Genomic DNA, 18,730 nt, shown 5'->3' on the forward strand with positions numbered 1-18,730 from the left:
GGGGGCTAGCACTATAGAAATGTTAAGTGACACCAAGACATCGTGCACAAGAGCTGCGACAAGGGATACCGCACCTGGGGCAACTTTGGGCACGGGCTGCTCTTCCGGTGACAGAACTGCAGGCTCCAGGATGACTTCCTGGGCTGAGCAGCTACTGCCATCAGCCCCAGACTTCGTACTCGGGCTCTCAGCTTTCACGCTGGTGGATTTCCTGAAACAAGACAAGTGTTACAACACTCTACTCGACGACATCAAGATTAAGGCCCCGTTTGGGAGAGGGATGCTAAAATTTAGTCTTTGGACTAAATTTTAGCCCCCCAAATGGAGTGCTAAATTTTAGCCTTTGAGGGTGTTTGGCAGGTGGACTAAAACTTAGCACATGTTCTGACAAAAGACCCTATTACCCTTCGTTTAATGCCCCTCCCGCCATTTTGCGACCCAGCTGCATGCGCCGGTCGCGCCTGCATGCAAGCTGCATGCGCTGGCCGCGCCTGCAGGCATGCTAATGGCGCACTGTTTGCATGCGCGTGTGGCCATTTGCATGCGCTGCTTGGGCCAGTTTGCCTGCACTTGATTTTTTTTTGAACCGTGGTGCAAATAGAGAAGCAAAATTCATATTTATTACAAAGTTAGAAATACCACGAAAATACATAGAAAGTATATTATCTGTACATCCCCAAGAGAAATAATTTACGACCTATTGTACAATGCAGTTGCCAATTGATAACGAAAAACATTCATGTTTATGTCTTCGTCTCCTTGTGTGTTCGTCGTATCCCCTTCACAGTTTGAACCTCCGGTTGTTGGAATAAAATTTTCATCACGATCACACAATTCAAATTCCCTATCGTCAATACCATTCTCTCTAATGAAGTTGTGAATATCCATGCAAGCAACAATAATTTTGTTTTGCTTCTTCATTGGAAAACTAGGTATACCCAACAATATCCGCCACTTCATTTTCAATACTCCAAAGGATCTCTCGATAACGTTTCTAAGAGATGAATGTGCATAATTAAATGTCTCCTTCATACCTTTAGGCATTGGTCCGTTACGAAACTCGGGTAAGTGGTACTTTGTACCCCTATATGGAGCCAAGTACCCGGGACAGTTTGGATACCCCGAGTCTACCAGATAAAACTTGCCTACAAATTCAATACCAAATTGTTAGTTTAAATAACTATATTTTAATTTAGATAATATCGTACATACACTACTTTACCTGCCGGAGGATGAGGAAAGGTGTCTTCGTATTTTTCCCAGGCATCACTTAACACTCTCATGTCATGGACCGATCCAGGCCATCCGGTAACGACAAAAGTAAACCTCATGTCGAAGTCACAAATAGCTAGGACATTTTGAGATGTATATCCATGTCTTCCTGTATGCTGAACAACCTTATCGCTTTTAACCACAACCGGTATATGTGTCCCATCTAAAGCTCCAATACAATTGTTGAAGTATGGAGCAAACCGATGTTGTTGTAATCTTTGGTGCACAGACTTAAATTCTGGGTCCACTGGCCTAATATTAGCTTTTGCTAGTTTGAGAACACTGCATAAAACTCTATCGAACGTACGGCTTATCGTTTCCAATGACCTAACAAACCGGTCCTCAACTTGCCTAAGTGATTGTGGTGCACCGATAATCCATAGAAACATTCCTAGTGCCTCCAATGTTGACATATCTCTACTTCCCATCAACCCATAATTGTCTACCAGTGTGTCATGTAGTTGATGAAACAAATGAGCACTCATCCTAAACATGTTATAGCATGATGTCACATTAGACAGTGTGTCATTGACCCACTCAACCCCCGTCACTGTTGGAACCCTTCTTGGACCTCTATTTAGGTAAGTTTCAGCATACATACCAACTGCAAACATGAAAAAGGCAACATCGCGGTTCCTCTTACGATAATTCACTATCATCTCCAATGTTTCATCTTGAATACCAGAATCTTCCATTATGTAGTTGTCTTCATCATCACTTGAGTACTCTGTTGAGGAACTGGCATCCTAAATAATGAAAAAAAAATGTCACCGTCAGAAGTAAGTACGAAGGAGGTTACTAGATCCACTTAATCCATCACACTGTTAGCCACCATCACACTTAATCCCAATGTGACAGGGGCACGCCACCAGCATCTCACTTGCAAATGAAGTTAATTGAACCAGTCAACATAAGCAGCTCACTGAATTTCAATTGAATAAAACCAAATAACAAACAACACAAGCCAACTTGAAGCATTCAACCATTAGCACACTAAATTAAATATGTTTCCTTCTTATTCAAGCAAGACAGTACTTAAGTTCAAACAAGACACAAGTCAATTGGAACAAGACACAAGTTCATCATAAGACATGCACTACACTAGCATCCTATCCTAGAAAACCCTCATTTCATCTGTTGCTCACACCATCTCTCCAGGAAGAGGAACCTTGCTTCATCTATTGGAATGTTCATGAAGAACTCCCTTCTTGTACCAACTTCAAAACAGGACAGGGAAGCAAAGAACTCCATGCTGCTTGGAGATACTCCACATTGTATAGCTATCTGTTGACACTTCTTGATCTCTTCTCTTTCCTTAACCTCTTTGTCAACTTGTCTCTTCATCAATTGCTGCTGTTTTTTATCAGCTTGTGACCATTTGGAGACAAAACTGTCAAGTGCTTGAACAATTGGACTCTTTGATTTTTTTCCTGGGCTAGTTGCTGTTGATTTTGAAGAAGTACTGCTCATTCTCTTCCTTGTACTGATGCTAACAGGGCTGTCAACATAAGCAGCTGTTGGTTCTTTTTCTTGTCCTTGTCCTTCTTCTTGTTCTTCTTCTTGTTCTTCTTCTTCTTCTTCTTCTTGGTCGTCTAGAGGATTGAATGCAGTAGATCCATCTACAGCACACTCATGGAAGATCTCCTCAAGCTGGTCAATGTAATCTGGTGCACCATATTTCAATTTTTTGCACTCCCATTTTCTCCCCTGCAAATGAAGTTGATGTTACCTACCTCTGTTCCTTGTCCTCATTTTTTCATGAACAGAAACTCACAATTATAAACTTACCTTGGTGTTTGTGTCCCACCATTCTTCTGATGCTACAACATTTCCATCTGAATCCCTGCCCAACCCACTGTTTGTCCACAAAGACTTCCAGAAAACATAGAGTATTTTCAACCCTCCAATTCTATTTCTTAACTGCCTCCTTTCATGCTTCAACCCAGTCTGAAGATAATATTTTTCTTGAATAATCTTGTATCCTCTAGCTGACATGGTGCCCTTATGACAATTTTCTGCTCTAACTTGCTCAACACACAGATCACACAACAGTTGTGTATTGGCTTCTGACCAAAAAGCCTTGTCAAGATTTATCTAGTTCATGTAAGAAATGACAAGATTTTGGACAATCAGGACAACACATTTGAAAATGTCAACACCCTACATTATCTACAATAGGAACAATCAATCATGGTACTGAAACATAACCTATTGAACAATCAACATATGCATTCATGGGCAATTCTACATTTTAGAGTCTTATACATTCATACTCAAACTTAATTCATGCATATCAGTACAAATTCAAGTCTCATGGCACATACAGGAGAAACCTCCCTATCTATACATCCTATAGAAACATCCATACAGGAGCCAAACAATTGGAATCCTACAGAACAAAACATCCATACTCAAACATTCCTACTGCCAATCCACCACTGCACATAACATCAATACAAGCAACAGAATTGAGTCATATGGATTTAGGAATTCATACCTTGCTGCCTGGAAAAACAGTTTCAACGCCTGGAGCAACCTCTCCATCATTTGCACCCTCAAATTCATAGAAACCTTCATCGTTTGCCGGGCATCTTCCTCGACGTTGACTTCCAGATGCACCAGCACAGGAAGGTGCAGTGAACAAGGACCTTGTTGGTCCACGGCTGCCGGTGCCCCTGCCGGATCCACCACCGGCCCCGCCACCACGTCCAGCGCCGCCCGCTTTCCTACCCACCGCGCCGCCACCTCTGCTCCGACCACGACCAACTCCTCTGCTCCCACCACCGGCGCCTCCTCTACTCCCAGCAGCACCGCCTCCTCTGCTGCCTCCAGCGCCGCCCCCCTGCTACCAGGACCGACACCACCTCTGCTCTCCCCCCCCCCCCCCGCGCGCGCCTCCACCTCTGCTTCCACCGCCGACGGAACCTCTGGCCGCAACAGATCCACCACCGCCTGTGCTTCCTCCTGCGCCATTGCGGGCCATGCGCAGGCCAAGGAAACGGCTGGTGCGGCCTGGAGCAACTCCGCGGAGGATGTCGGAGTACGTGGCGATGTCCGCGTACTCCTCCGCCTGGGAGTTGAGGTCCAACGCCTGGAGCCCGGCTCGAGGACCTGGGCAGGACTCCGCCTGGGATAAGAAGTCGATGGCGTTGCCGGCGAGCACATCCTCCGGCTGGGATAAGTGCTCGTTGCCATGGGCGTCCATGACAGGATGTGCAGGAGAAGGTGGCGGCGCGAGTGCGGGAGATGGACGGCGGGGACGGTTGGAGGGAGATGGACGGCGGCGGCGACGAATCTGCGGAGGGAGTCGCGGTGGAGTAGTGCGGGGAGGAGGTGGCGGCGCGGGGGCGTCCTGATCCGGATCTCGGGCGAAGAGGGAGGGAGATGGACGGCGGCGAGGAAGGGAGAGAGATGGACGGCGGCGGCGAGGAGTTTGCGGAGGGAGTCACGGTGGAGGAGTACGGGAAGGAGGTGGCGGCGCGGGGGCGGCTCGATCCGGATCTCGGGCGGCGACGGAGGGAGATGGACGGTGGCGACGGAGGGAGGGAGAGGGACGGGGGCGACGAGGATTTTGCGGAGGGACTCGCGGTGGAGGAGTGCGGGGACGGGGTGGCGGCGCCAGAGTGCTCTGGATCTGGGGCGGCGCAGAGGAGAAGGGGAACGCGTGTGTGCGAGGGGGGCGCGGGGGGCGGGGTAGGGGGAGGGGTATCCGAGGAAAACGGGGTGCGGGAATAGTTTTAGTCCATTTTAGCTACCCTTCAGGGGCTAAAGGATTAGTGGGGGGCTAAAGTTTAGCCCACCAAATTTAGCCCACCTGTTTGGGAAGCTTGGGGGCTAAAATGAGCTAAAGTGGGGGTGCTAAACTTTAGCCCCCCTCTCCCAAACACCCCCTAAGTCAATACTCGGATACTTACTTGGTGGACCTCTTTATTCTGATGGAGGGTCCAGTTCCTAGACGCAGTGCCTTGATAGTAGGCGATGGCCTCTCTGGCGTGGCTCGTCAAATCACAGTTGGATCCTCACCAGCCTTAGCCACTGTCTCCTCCCGTTGAGTACTCAGCACCGGCACTTCCTCTATAGTCGGCAGCCTCTGTTGCATGACTACTATAGTCGGTTCTTTTGCCTCTATCTCCACCTCAACTACCTGCAAGTTAGCTATGTCAGAGTCTAAGTTCAGAATAAAGCAAACAATTCAAGAGTACTCAATCTTCAGGATCTTGTCTTCCTTCAACCAAACTTACTGGAGGTGGCACTTCATCGGCCGACAACTTCTTCACCGTCTATTTGACGATGACGGTACGCGCCTTCTTCGGGCGTGGTGCCAATTCGACTTCCGGAACGTCCTTCGCTACACGCTTGAACGTCCCAGAAGATGACCCCGCCTTGTTAGAAAGATGGGGCTTGACAACATACTTCTCAGCAGACTCTGAATCAGAGCTGCTGAAGGAGGACCAGTCCGGCGAGTCCTCCTGCTCCTTTTATTTCTCCTCCTCCTCGATCGCCCTCTGTACAGCCACAAGGGATAGTATACGAGGCGTGATGTCAGCACCAGGCGGAGGAGGGTTGGAGACATACAAGTTAAGTTCATCCTGCAACCAAGAAGACTAGTCAGCAAAAATGACGTCAGCACCAAGCGGAGGAGGGTTGGAGACATACAAGTTAAGTTCATCCTACAACTAAGAAGACTAGTCAGCAAAAGTGACAGACGCCAAAATTATTACTCAGGAGCTGCAGGCCACGGGTACTTACTTGGTTTGGTGGGTTAACGGCGCAATGCTCTCGCAAGATCGCCAAGATGCCTGTGACGCATTTGAAGAAGTGCTTCAAACATGCTATCACTTCATCTGGTGACAACTATTCTGACGTCATTCGTGATGGGTCATTGGGACCTGAGTAGTCGTACCCTGCTGTGCTACGCAGTTGCAGGGGTCCACCGGTAGGCTTGGACAGTCTTAGATACGGGGCTGTATACCGAGACGTATCAGACATGAAGACTATGGTGCAGGGGTCTACATGGAGGACATGGACTAGTCGAGGATTAGGAAACTACTCGTAGTAGTTAGAGTAGGACTCTCTGCTCGAATCCGACTAGTACTGTTGTAAACAACCGACCTGTAACCCTATCCCCGGCAATATAAGGCGAGGCAGGAACCCCCTCCAAACAAGATCGATCAATACAATCCAACCAACACACAGGACATAGGGTATTATGCGACATAAGCGGCCCGACCCTGTCTAAATCGTGTGTTCGAGTTCACCTTCGAGTTCCTGGTCTTCGGCGAGCCCCACGCATAAAACACTACCTCGGGTACCCCTCGGTAGATTGCCAGATCTAAACACCGACATATATATCGTTGAATGGAGTAAGGATCAATAGGAAACACCCCCCCGGAGGAGTCTAAAGAGTAATGACAATTGTTGTGGTGCTTCATCAAATCAAGTAATCAACCCACTAACTAAGGGGTGTTTGGATACCCCCTTGCTAAACTTTAGCACCTGTCACATTAGATGTTTGGATACTAATTAGGAGTATTAAACATAGTCTAATTACAAAACTAATTCCACAGATGGAGTCTAATTTGCAAGATGAATCTATTAAGCCTAATTAGTCCATAATTTGACAATGTGGTGCTACAGTAACCATTTGCTAATGATGGATTAATTAGCCTTAATAGATTTGTCTCGCGAATTAGACTCCATCTGTGCAATTAATTTTATAATTATCTCATATTTAATCCTTCTAATTAGCATCCGAATATCCGATATGACCTCGCTAAAGTTTAGCGCCTCGTATCAAACACTTCGATCTTTCTTCCAGTGTCACGCGCTAATTGCGTTACCGTCAGAACTGAGTAGACCAGACAGTGCACGTCTCCTGCCCACACGACCCATCAACCGACATTGCCTTACCAAGTTGTACCACCCGAAGAAGGAAATACCATCAGTCGTCTCGGTCCCCATTACGCTGCCAATTGCCGCTTCACATGGCGGGATGTCCTACACCATAGCATGCAGCACATGCGAGGCCGATCGATCGAGCTCGCTCGTCTCGTCACGGCGGCACACACAAGCCACTGTTCCGTCTGCTCGTTTGTTCGGAGGCTCATCAATTCCACTCCAAGTAGCACAGTGCATTGCTGCCAGTGCAACGCCTTGGCTTGGCCCTCTGGGGACTGGGGGGGTCGTCTTCCTCCACGGGCTCGCGACTCGATCGCTCGTGGCATCTTCTTCTCCGTGCTACAGTGCGCGCGCCCAGACAAGGAGGGGCTGCGTCGCTCGCTGACCCCCCCGACCCGCCCCTGCTGCGGACATTAATGTCACTTACGCCCGGTTTTCAATGCGTCCACCCACGCACTCTGATGACTAAACTCCCGGCCTCTTTTTCCTCACCACAAGATACTCCTCCTCTTCTCGACTTCTCCCTCTCCCTCCATCCATCCCCATGGCTACTTGACTACTTCATGCTACCACTACTATACTGCTGCGCTGGTAATAAAGAAACGTGTCAGCAGCGAGGGCCTGGGATGGACCCCACCGGGTCAGAGAGAGAGAGTGCTGCGCTGTGAGCACTGTCTGGTGCTGCGGGCGAGCAAGAGGACATGCATGTGAAGCCCCCAATAATTCCTCTCCTCACCCACAGCGAGTACACCACCGCAACCCCACGCCCGACCCGGCGGCCAGCCGCCAGCTGCTGCGCCTTTGTTCCCATGCGCCGCAGCAAGCCTACCTCACCTCTCACTTGCTCACGCCACCGAGAATCTTTCATTCTTCTTCCCCCTCTCCTCCCTCCTCCGCTTTCTCTCTCTTCTTGAGAGTGAAGTGGAGGGGAAGAATCGCGGCTGAGCTGAGCTGAGCGAGTGATGGCATGGGGAGCTTGCATTGCTGCTCTGCTCCTGCTTCTTCTTGCTGCGACAGGTGGTAATGGTAATGGCGGCGTGCATTGCCTGGAGGAGGGGAGCCGGAGCCGGAGCAGGAGAGCCTTGCAGGGGAGGCACCACCTGAGGTCAAGTAAGTTCCCTCATAAATCACTATCCTTCCTTTCCCCCTTCTCTCTAGTCTCTACTTCGTTTCTTGGTTTCTCCGGCGTTCTTGGATGGATGAGAAGGAATCAATGGGTGGTCGGGGCTGGGGGACGCCAGAAAGATTCAGTCAGTCCCAATGCACCAGCAATGGCAATCCCATTCAATTCATGGATAGTTTCTATTCTTGGCGAATGAGGTGCTGTGGATTCTATTTACTCCCGTTCTGGAAATGCTTTTGATTGGAAATTGTGCGAATGCTACTGTTAGAAATGCACCTTAATTGGATGGAAAAACAAAACAGACAAGAACTCATCTTTCACATGAAAAAAATGGAGGCCGCCAAGATGGGACTGTCACGAGGAATGCGATGCGATTTCCATGGTGCTTTTTCGGTTTTGGGGGTCAGGCCTCCGGCAGTGCCAGAAGTAGCACGTCCCAAGTACTTTTTAATGTGGACGGATTACATAAACAACGATAAGAATAGTAAATTACTAAATTTCCATGTGGTAGGTGGTGACACCATCGCAGATTTTTCAGCTGCTGAAGTGTGTGCGCGTAGAGAGAGAGAGAGAGAGAGAGAGAGAGAGAGAGAGAGAGAGAGAGAGAGAGAGAGAGAGAGAGAATCGTGACTCTTCTTCATCCCCGTAGACCATGGTGTTCACTCACTCTCGATTTGGTTGGAATGTTCAGGAGCGGTGGGCGGCGCCACGGTGCTGGAGCTGAGGCACCACAGCTTCAGCTCGGCGCCGAGCAAGAGCAGGGAGGAGGAGGCCGACGCCCTCCTGTCCTCCGACGCCGCGCGCGTCGCGTCGCTGCAGCGGCGCATCGAGAGCTACCGGCTGATCGGGAATGATGCGGCGGCCGTGGCGGCGTCCAAGGCGCAGGTGCCCGTCACCTCCGGCGCGAAGCTCCGGACGCTCAACTACGTGGCCACCGTCGGGCTGGGCGGCGGCGAGGCGACGGTGATCGTGGACACGGCCAGCGAGCTCACCTGGGTGCAGTGCGCGCCGTGCGAGTCGTGCCACGACCAGCAGGACCCCCTCTTCGACCCGACCTCGTCGCCATCCTACGCCGCGGTGCCGTGCAACTCGTCCTCCTGCGACGCGCTGCGGGTGGCGGCGGGCATGTCGGGGCCCGCGGCAGCGTGCGGCGGCGACCAGCCCGCCGCCTGCGGCTACACGCTCAGCTACCGCGACGGCTCCTACTCCCGCGGCGTGCTGGCGCGCGACGAGCTGAGCCTCGCCGGGGAGGCCATCGACGGCTTCGTGTTCGGCTGCGGCACCAGCAACCAGGGCGCGCCGTTCGGCGGCACCTCCGGCCTCATGGGGCTCGGCCGGAGCCAGCTCTCGCTGGTCTCCCAGACCATGGACCAGTTCGGCGGCGTCTTCTCCTACTGCCTGCCACTGAAGGAGTCCGACTCGTCGGGTTCCCTAGTCCTCGGCGACGACTCGTCGGTGTACCGGAACTCGACTCCGATCGTGTACGCCTCCATGGTGTCCGATCCTCTGCAAGGGCCGTTCTACTTCCTCAACCTCACCGGGATCACCGTCGGAGGCCAGGAGGTGGAATCCTCGGGGTTCTCGGCCGGCAAGGTGATCGTCGACTCCGGGACCGTGATCACCAGCCTCGTTCCCTCAATCTACAATGCCGTCAAGGCCGAGTTCCTGAGCCAGTTCGCCGAGTACCCGCAGGCGCCGGCGTTCTCCATCCTCGACACCTGCTTCAACATGACGGGGTTTAGGGAGGTCCAGGTGCCCAGCCTGAAGCTCGTGTTCGACGGCGGCGTGGAGGTGGAGGTGGACTCCAGCGGCGTGCTCTACTTCGTCAGCAGCGACTCCTCCCAGGTGTGCCTGGCCATGGCCGCCCTGGGATCCGAGTACGAAACCTCCATCATCGGCAACTACCAGCAGAAGAACCTGAGGGTCATCTTCGACACCTCGGCGTCGCAGGTCGGGTTCGCACAGGAGGCTTGTGGGTACATTTGACTTTGACTGGGATTGGGGAAGCCACGAGCTATATATGTGAATATCTCTATACTTGCAGATTTGTTTCGAGATTACCTCGGGTGATTGGCAAATGGTAATACAGTATTTAGTTGCTGGCAAATCTACAAGCATCCACGATTGCTTCTGGAGTATCTGTTTTTTTATGCCAATTCCTTTTGCCATTCATCCAAGATCAATTGCATTGCAAGAAACCAGTGGGGTTCTGCGTTTAATTTTGTAACTCATAGGTAATGTAACTGGGCAATTGTCAGCTAAACCCTGCTGCAAGAACATCCATCTATACAGCCTTGTGGCAGAAACAAATCAGTGAAAAACGTAGGAATTCCAGTTTCCAGCTGTTTTATGAAAGGAGCTACGCAATGCCCTGACAAATTGTATAAGACATGTCGAGAAGCACATGAGAGAGGGATGCGGTATTATAAATTTTTTATGCAACTGAAAAGCAGATCAGGCGATGCCGGCCCTTTAGTGGTCAGAATTCAGACATGGAGGGCGTCGCTGCCTTTCCATTCGAGGACACCTGCAAGAGAACAGCTCACGGGGAATATATATACACACACGCACTGTGCAGGAATGTGATGCTACAGAATACAGATCGTATCATGCCGCATGATGGTTTTTCCATCGGTATCACAAAAGAAAAATGAAGAAAATCTAGCGTCACTTTGGTAAATCTGAACCCGCCCCCACTGCCGGTCGGAGTACAAACTAATGGCGCGAATTCTCGCATAGGAATAGGTTGTAGGTAAACATTTATTTATTGTTTATTTATAAATGCGCAGAGTTGTGTATCTCCATTTTAAACCGTGGTAAAAGTTTGACACTACACACTAGAGATAGTTATTTTACAGGAGAGTCCATGCAATGTTAAAAAAGGTAGGGTGCTTCCCATTTTCAGTCATGCACTTGAGAACAAACATTATACTTGAGAAACCAAAAAACTACAAAAACAAAAAAGAAGAGTTATAGTACGATCACGGACGCACAATCCGTGAAACCAGTACAGCACAGTCGCTAAGCATAACGAGCTCACCTGACCTGACGGTGTCCCCCCCTCCTGACCCGCGTGCCGGAGCCGCCCTTCGGTGGGTGAGGTGCGGGCAGCGCAAGCGACCAAGGAACAGGCTGTGAGCCAGAGCCAGGCCACAGGGAGGGAAGGAAGAGACCTGCCGCATCCGCATGAGCTATAACGTTGCCAAAACAATTCGTTCATATCCTCCAGCTCATGGTGACGCTAGTATTTTCGAAGGGGTTTAGGATGAGCGCCTGACACTTAGATCAGAGGACAGGGGATTTGCCACATGCAGGAATAGTGCCACTGGGTGATGGGGCTCATGAATCAGGGAAGTGTCAGTCAAGTAAGCAGTAGATGGACAGAGCTCCCATGTTTGACTTGACCAGATCCTACCACGACCTCTCGAGGATAAGATGCAGTCGCTTCAAATAATTTATGTGGGCAAATGAATTGTTTACTCGATCATCTGAAGAAAATCCATGTCTTCCAGATAAGCCCTTGGGAATTTCACTGGGCGGGAGCTTGGAACCCTAGAGGTCTAGACCCACTCAAAGCTCCAGACCTGGCCAGACCTTTGCATTTACAACAGTTCTGATCTGAATACACGAGCGAACTGAGTGGGGAAACAAACTTAGAGAGCTCAAATAATTTCATTGCTCTCATGGAGACATTTGAAATCAATTAATATTTCCAATCCTCACAATCAGCTATAACTAGTGCCGCATGGGGAAAAATGTCAAACTAAAAAAAATGGAAGAAACGACCTTTTATGTTGCGCATGCGTACTGGGGTACGAAACATTTTTGCCTGACCAGCTCGTGCAGGTCGTGGACGATTTTGAACACGGCATCTGGGCGAGCAAGTTTGAGGCAATTCTGGGACATAATTCTGAATTCGTCCGACTTTGGGCCAAACCAGTCGGCGACTATGTTTGCAATCTGTTTTGGAGATTTCGAGAACTTCCCGCATCCATTTTCAACAACGTAGGGAACATTGCCAGCTTCCTGTGAATAAATAATTTTTGTGATAAGACATCGTGCTTAACAAAGTTAATACTCGTAGGTTTATTGAGATGTACTAGGTTGCTGATATGTTTCACTCTTGACATGATAAAATGCCTCATCGACTGGCCAAAGAAATAAAAAGTACTAATCTGATGCATACAGAAATAAGTGACATATTGCACGGTTAGCAAGTTATATTGGGGGGGAGAAGAAATAGGAAGAATCCTACCCAGCGTATATGCAAAAATTAAGGTTTTCCATTTCCCAAACTTTGAATCTCAGTTTTTTAAGATTTTAGGCTTTGCCCCTTGGGTGCCCAAGAAGTAGCATTACATCTAATTTTTTGGCCTGCCAAAAATAAGGTCAAATGATGTTCTGAATTCGCCCTTTAGTAGAAAACCAATGTGGTCAATTTGACTGGTCTCAACAGAACATAGACTAGACTGGCTTTCCTTCCATTAGCACCATCCAAGGGTATAGGCTTATGGCAATGCAAGTAACAATTTGCTTATACCTATAACTTTGTATAGGTCATATGGCATGAACCACGATGAAACAAACTGATGATAATCTTCAATGGGCAAGTAAATTTCGGATATGTATCCATAAAAGAACAAGGCCATGATTTGTAGCTAAGCTTGCGCTCGATGGTACATGAATCTATAGCAGTAAGGCATCATGCTATTTAAGTGACTTTTAACTAACCACTTCTCTAAGATTTGTAACATAGAAATTGGTCAATGGCCCAGGGGTTAATTCAATGTTCTGACAGCCTATATTTGAGGACAGCAAAATGCCAAAATGGCACATGGTAACAACAATATGGATCAGCACCGTGAAAAGAAAAACAAATCAAGCAGACTCTACAATGGGTGCTAAAGAAAATACCTGCCCAGCAATATAATCATTTAGAATAATTGGTAAACCACGGATCATCGCCTCTGCGATAGTACCAGGCCCTGCCTGAAATTCAACATAAATCATGTATTATGACATCGCCACCAATCACGAAAGTTGTATCACATATTCAAATACAAAGTGCATGATTTGAACATGAGATGCTAATGTAAGGCGTACCTTGGTAATGATACAATCACAAGCACCCATACATTCTTCCATCTTTGTAACAAAACCTTTCACCTAGATTTTAAATAGAAAACAAGGATTAAAAAATCTGGATAGTGTATAACTTGCTGGAGGTTGAAATACAAGAGACATTTTTAGTTAAGAGACATATTCAGTTCACTATGTCCAGATAATGTTTTTGCCACAATAAACAGAACAGGCTCATGTATTCTAAGTTCGTAATATGCAATTGCTGCTTGCCTAATTACCACGAATAATGTGGCTTGGCTTAAGTTCACTGAAGCTATCTACGCAGTTGAAAAGATTGGACAAAAATGGTCTTGCTGAGGAAAGAGCAACTCAAGGAACTGGTAAAACGACACAGTTATAATGTTAAAATTATTAGATGTTACAAATCAGCTTATAGGGAGTACCTGAACTGGAACTTTCCAACTTATCGACTGCAATCGATTAACCAGCTTCTTATTACGTCCACAAATCACAAGTATCTGACCAGTAGGTTCCCCTAGGTTTTCATCATACAGAGTATCACCAAGCGCTTTAGCAGTGGCCTCAATAGGACCCATCCCTTCACCCCCACCCATCAATAGAACAGCAGGCAGATCTTCATCCATGCCTAATTCTCTTCGCAGTTCATCCTATAGCAATAGACAGTACAGTCAGTAACTTCTGACAGATGGAAAAGATTCAGAATAGTAGATGCTACACAGACACTAGCTGATTGTGTACCTTTGGTCGAACAGGCTTGACAAAAGAGGGTCGAACAGGGAGGCCATAGACTTTAATCTGTGAGGGCTTAAGTCCAGCTTTTAGTGCTCTCTTTTCCACTTCAGTTGATGGGCAGTAACATCTAGTGACAAGCTTGTGGAACCTAAAGTACAACAATAGAATAGCTATTTCATTGTAAGGGTGTATGTCTCACATTGTGGTAAGAAACTAAGAACAGTTAAGCGAACATTGAAGCCAGCATACCATGTTGGGTGACAAGTGCTGAGATCTGTAATAACTGTAGTGAATGGGATCTTATCCAAAAGACCTTTGGATCTTAGAATTCGGAGGGGCACATGTTGCATTAAAGGATGTACACTGATAATTACATCTGGTTGGTACTTCATTAGGCCTTTTGCAACCTCTCTGCACAAAGAAGTGGCAATTTCTAATTATATAGCTACCCTACTTTTAAAAAAAGAAGAGGTAGCTACAGTACAACACAACTTGCATGAAGTAACCATGGTCTACATTCTCAAGCAGGATTTGTGAATCCTACAGACACATCATTTTGCCATCACAAGCAGTCATGGTAGGACAAAAGCCCTAGGATATAAATGGTCTGGAATACTGAAGGTGGTCATCATTGTTCTTCATGATTATCATTGTTCTTCAAAAACTTTATATTAAGAGAACTTTAGTTCATAATGGGCAGTTGCAGGTCAAATACCGCAGGCACATAATTTTTTGCTTTTGACTCTAGAATGAAGCAGGAAATTTGGGGTGAAAAAACTCACGCAAATAAAATAAATATATAGAAGGGAAAGAAAAAAATAAAAAATGGCCATAACAAATTTTCCTAATCTAAATTGCGTAGTGGTTACTCTGCAGCTGTACAAGGACAACATCTAGAAGTGTAAACACTGTGGTATTAAGCAAAATTATATGAAAACAGTGTACCTTATTCTGCACTACAAATATACATGTCTAGTAATTCATGAATGTAATGAGAAAACTATGAAGACCCTTCCATGATGTAAAATAGAACTTTTTGTGATGTAACTAGTAACCTTGCTATGAATGTGGATGTTGCAGCAAAATGTGGCTGATGAATTACACGCGGTGCAGTACCATAGTATGTCATCTTCCACAAGGGTCCATGTTTCACCAAAAAACTATAGCTCCTAGGCAGTTGGTTGAATGGCCATGGAGTGTGGTCGGTCCACAAATCAGTGACAAATACCTGCAGCAAAGTTCCTTTGTTACAAATAAAACAAAACCTATAAACATTAATATTGACAAAAGTTCTTAAAAGTGAACAGCACAAATCTGTAACTCTTTCATTCTAATAATATTGACAAAAGTTCTCAAGAGTGAACAACACAAATCTGTAACTCATCGTTCTATATCTAAGAATTAAGCCAATGCATAAAGACACTAGCCACCACAAGTGGAGAAGTGCCAACTGCCTAGACTCCTTATCCTATTATAGACAGCAAAGGCAGCACTAAAGTTAAGCTAAACCATCATGTGTCATATCAGTACTGACTATTTTATCATTCCAACAAAGATAGGTTGTGACTCAGTGATACCAATGAGCACTACCTTGCAAACAAAAGGACATCCTTCTTCTCCACTAAAAGGACAGCGTCAACACAGCATTATGCTAAAGCATCAGAAAAAGGTAGGGTTACAAGCATAGCAAAGACAGTACCGTGCGAAACCATTTATTCACAATTAGTTGCAGTGAGCACATCGACCTAACAGGGTAGGCAACCTTATTAAATGCCAAACAGATAACAGCAAAATCAAATCACCAATCAGTTGCTCCATTCAAGTTCTTACAGCTTATAATGGGATAATTCAAGCAAGACTGCAGAGTTTGATAATGCACCGTACAACATATAATGTGGTGACACTATTAAGAGTGTACAAACCTATAGTGGTACACTGCTACTGTTAATGGTACGCAGAGCCTAGAGAGCAACATGTTACATGTGCTGATGTGCAATAAGTACTATGCAAATCAATAGCGAAGAAAATGGGAACGAAACCGCACCTGGTAGTCGTCGCCGAACTCCTGGGTGAAGGCGGCCTTGATGGCCTCGGCGGACGCTCGGTGCCCGCCGCCCGTGTCGCTCATCAGGATCAGCACCTTCTTCGGCGCCTCGGCCCGCGCCGCGGCCTCCTCCACCTCGCCTACCGCATCCACATCCCCTCCGCCCCCTCCCCCACCGCCGGCGCTACCCCCTCCGCCCTCGCCCCCGCCGAGGCCCAGCCCGAGGGACGCGAACCCGAGTGGAGAGATTTGGTTCCCGTGCAGGCGCACGAACCGCGCGAACTCGCCCCACATCCGGTGGAGGCGCGACGCGGCGGTGGAGGCAGGGCCCGGGGCGGAGATGGCGGCGGAGAGCGCGCGGGCCCCGCCGCGCGGAGGGCGCGGGAGGAAGGAGGCATGGTGGGAGGAGGGCGCGGGGGAGGCGGAGAAGGCGGCGCCGGGGAGGGGCGCGGAGAGGAGCGGGGAAGGGACGCAGAGGAAGGCGGCCGGGAGCGCCGGCTCGGCGGTCGGCGCGGGCATCGCGGCTCGGTGCGGGCGGCGGCCGAGGAGGTCTCAGTCTCGAAACATTCGAGTGCGGTGGTGGTGGTGGTGTGGGGGAGAGGGGAAGGTGAGCCACACAGCCGGGGAGAGGGATGCGCGTCGGGTTTTGTTCGTGACGACGATGGGGTTGTTGCCTTGTTGGGTTGGGTCCGTGTGGCGTCCCACCCGGTCGCGGTCGGTGGCCGTTAGAGTTGGCAAGGCGTGTGAATTTGATGTGGGTTCCGGCTCATGACCAGCGAGGTCTTTGTTTTTGCAATTTGTGAGCTTGTGACCCGGCAAAAGATGGTCCTGAAAAGTGTAAAAGATTCTGCCTAACCACTCATACAAATGTGAAGTCGGCAAAATTAAGTGAGACATGTTACATGTGATTAATTAGCTATGTTTATGTTTTCGTGGGCAACTTTGTTTGATATACTTCACTTTTTTTCTTCCATGTGTTGGATATTGTTATAAAATTTCTTATATTTAGTACAAGTAAGATGACGTAATTAACAACTCAGTATTGACAACCTTGTAGTACGACTCTTGTTTCCAAACGGTGGAAAATGTGAAGTACGCACTCTATTTCCAAATGCAATTCCTTTAGGACATTGATCCCCTTAAAGCAACTCCAAGAGTTCCTTAAAAAATTCTTCCCCAAAACGATATATTGAGAACTATGCTAAAAATGTTTCTCCTAAAAACATATCAGCGAACAGCAGAACGATCACTTACTTCTTGGCACAGAGAAGCTCACCGCCCTCGACAACCTTCAGGAGATCGAGTTCTGTGATCATCGTCGGCCGGCTCCGGAGCAACCACCAACACCTCCGGCGTCCACGTTCCGCTTCTCGGCCACCCTCCACGGCGCCACCACCTGTAGGTGCCACAACCCCGACGGCGGCCCATGCAAGGGATCCGCTTCCCCCCGCTCCAGCAGCTCAGAGTCTCAGACTCAAGTTTCAAGAACTCGTCATCGAGGATGCTCCGTGTCTTGAGAAGTTGCTGTGTGCTCAACGTGTAGGCTTCCATGTATCTGTCATGGCAGCACCAAACACGTGAACTTGAGTGGAGGCTCCATGCAATCGTGCTCCTGCGAGGCTCTCGGAAACAATCAGATCATGCGCGGAAACAGATCAGCATGCGGGAATGAGCAGTTGGAGGGATTGGGGAAGGATCGGACTCCCGCGTATATGCGGGACGATGGAGGTGTTTTTAGCGTCCGCGCATTTTTAGGGAAGGATTGGGGAGCGGTTGGATATAAGTTTTTTCTATTTTTCCCCTAAATAAGGTTTTAGGGCAATTTAGGGGGAGCTGCTGGAGCTGCTCTTGGAGCAACTCCAAAAGGCTGCTAATCTTTACCCCATACCTTCTTTAGGGAAAAAAGGAAAAAAAACTTCAAGAATCCCCCTAAAACTTTTCTAAAAGATCGGCGATGCGAAAAACACCCTGGCCGCGGATATTTTCGAGCACTTCCCAATCCGTCCCCCGACCTCTTTCCCGCGCGTGTTTTTTTCCTGGGTGCATGCACCAAGCGCCGGTCGCCGTGCCGGGGCCGTCCCGCAGCACCCGCCGACCGCCCCGCGCCGCGCGCCGCCCCCCGCCACTGCCCCATGGGGCACGGCGTCAGCTGCGCCCGCACTGGCGACGAGCACGACTACTTTCGCACGGCGCAGCTCGGGGACCTCGTCGCCCTCACCGCGCTCCTCGCCGCCGACCCCTCCCTCGCGCGCTGCGCCATGCTCTACGACCGCCTCTCCGCGCTCCACATCGCTGCTGCCAATGGGCGCATCGAGGTCGCTCCTCTTCTCCAGTCACCCACACCATGGTGAATCGGCACAAGCAGGTGCTGGATCCCATTCAAACTGATGCCTTTTTTTTTTTGCAACTTGCAAGGATCTCTCTGCTAGCTGTTGAAAAATCTCTTTTGTTTTTACCCCCGGAAAGAACAAAAATCTCATCTTTTTTTCTACTTGCTTGCTTCCTGTTTGTGCTCCAGACTCCGCTGATGCTCGCGGCGATGCACGGCAAGATCCACT

At 48.7% G+C, this 18,730-nt stretch overlaps 2 protein-coding genes across 2 annotated transcripts; one reads left to right on the plus strand and one right to left on the minus strand.

Annotated features, from left to right (window-relative positions):
- The first annotated feature begins 7,702 nt into the window (after window positions 1-7,702).
- LOC117844564 (aspartyl protease family protein At5g10770) lies at window positions 7,703-10,400 on the plus strand. Its single transcript, XM_034725267.2, has 2 exons — window positions 7,703-8,280; window positions 8,985-10,400. The coding sequence occupies exons 1-2, from the start codon at window positions 8,133-8,135 to the stop codon at window positions 10,277-10,279; spliced, it is 1,443 nt and encodes a 480-aa protein (XP_034581158.1). The 5' UTR covers window positions 7,703-8,132; the 3' UTR covers window positions 10,280-10,400.
- A 1,546-nt stretch (window positions 10,401-11,946) lies between these two features.
- Window positions 11,947-16,776, minus strand: LOC117844563 (probable monogalactosyldiacylglycerol synthase 1, chloroplastic). Its single transcript, XM_034725265.2, has 8 exons — window positions 16,173-16,776; window positions 15,184-15,356; window positions 14,378-14,539; window positions 14,135-14,276; window positions 13,819-14,043; window positions 13,397-13,459; window positions 13,208-13,282; window positions 11,947-12,319 (listed from the first exon to the last, which is right to left on the minus strand). The coding sequence occupies exons 1-8, from the start codon at window positions 16,689-16,691 to the stop codon at window positions 12,083-12,085; spliced, it is 1,596 nt and encodes a 531-aa protein (XP_034581156.1). The 5' UTR covers window positions 16,692-16,776; the 3' UTR covers window positions 11,947-12,082.
- Between the last annotated feature and the right edge of the window lie 1,954 nt (window positions 16,777-18,730).

This window comes from Setaria viridis, chromosome 2 (genome assembly GCF_005286985.2).
Source record: "Setaria viridis chromosome 2, Setaria_viridis_v4.0, whole genome shotgun sequence".
NCBI classification, from domain to species: Eukaryota; Viridiplantae; Streptophyta; class Magnoliopsida; order Poales; family Poaceae; genus Setaria; species Setaria viridis.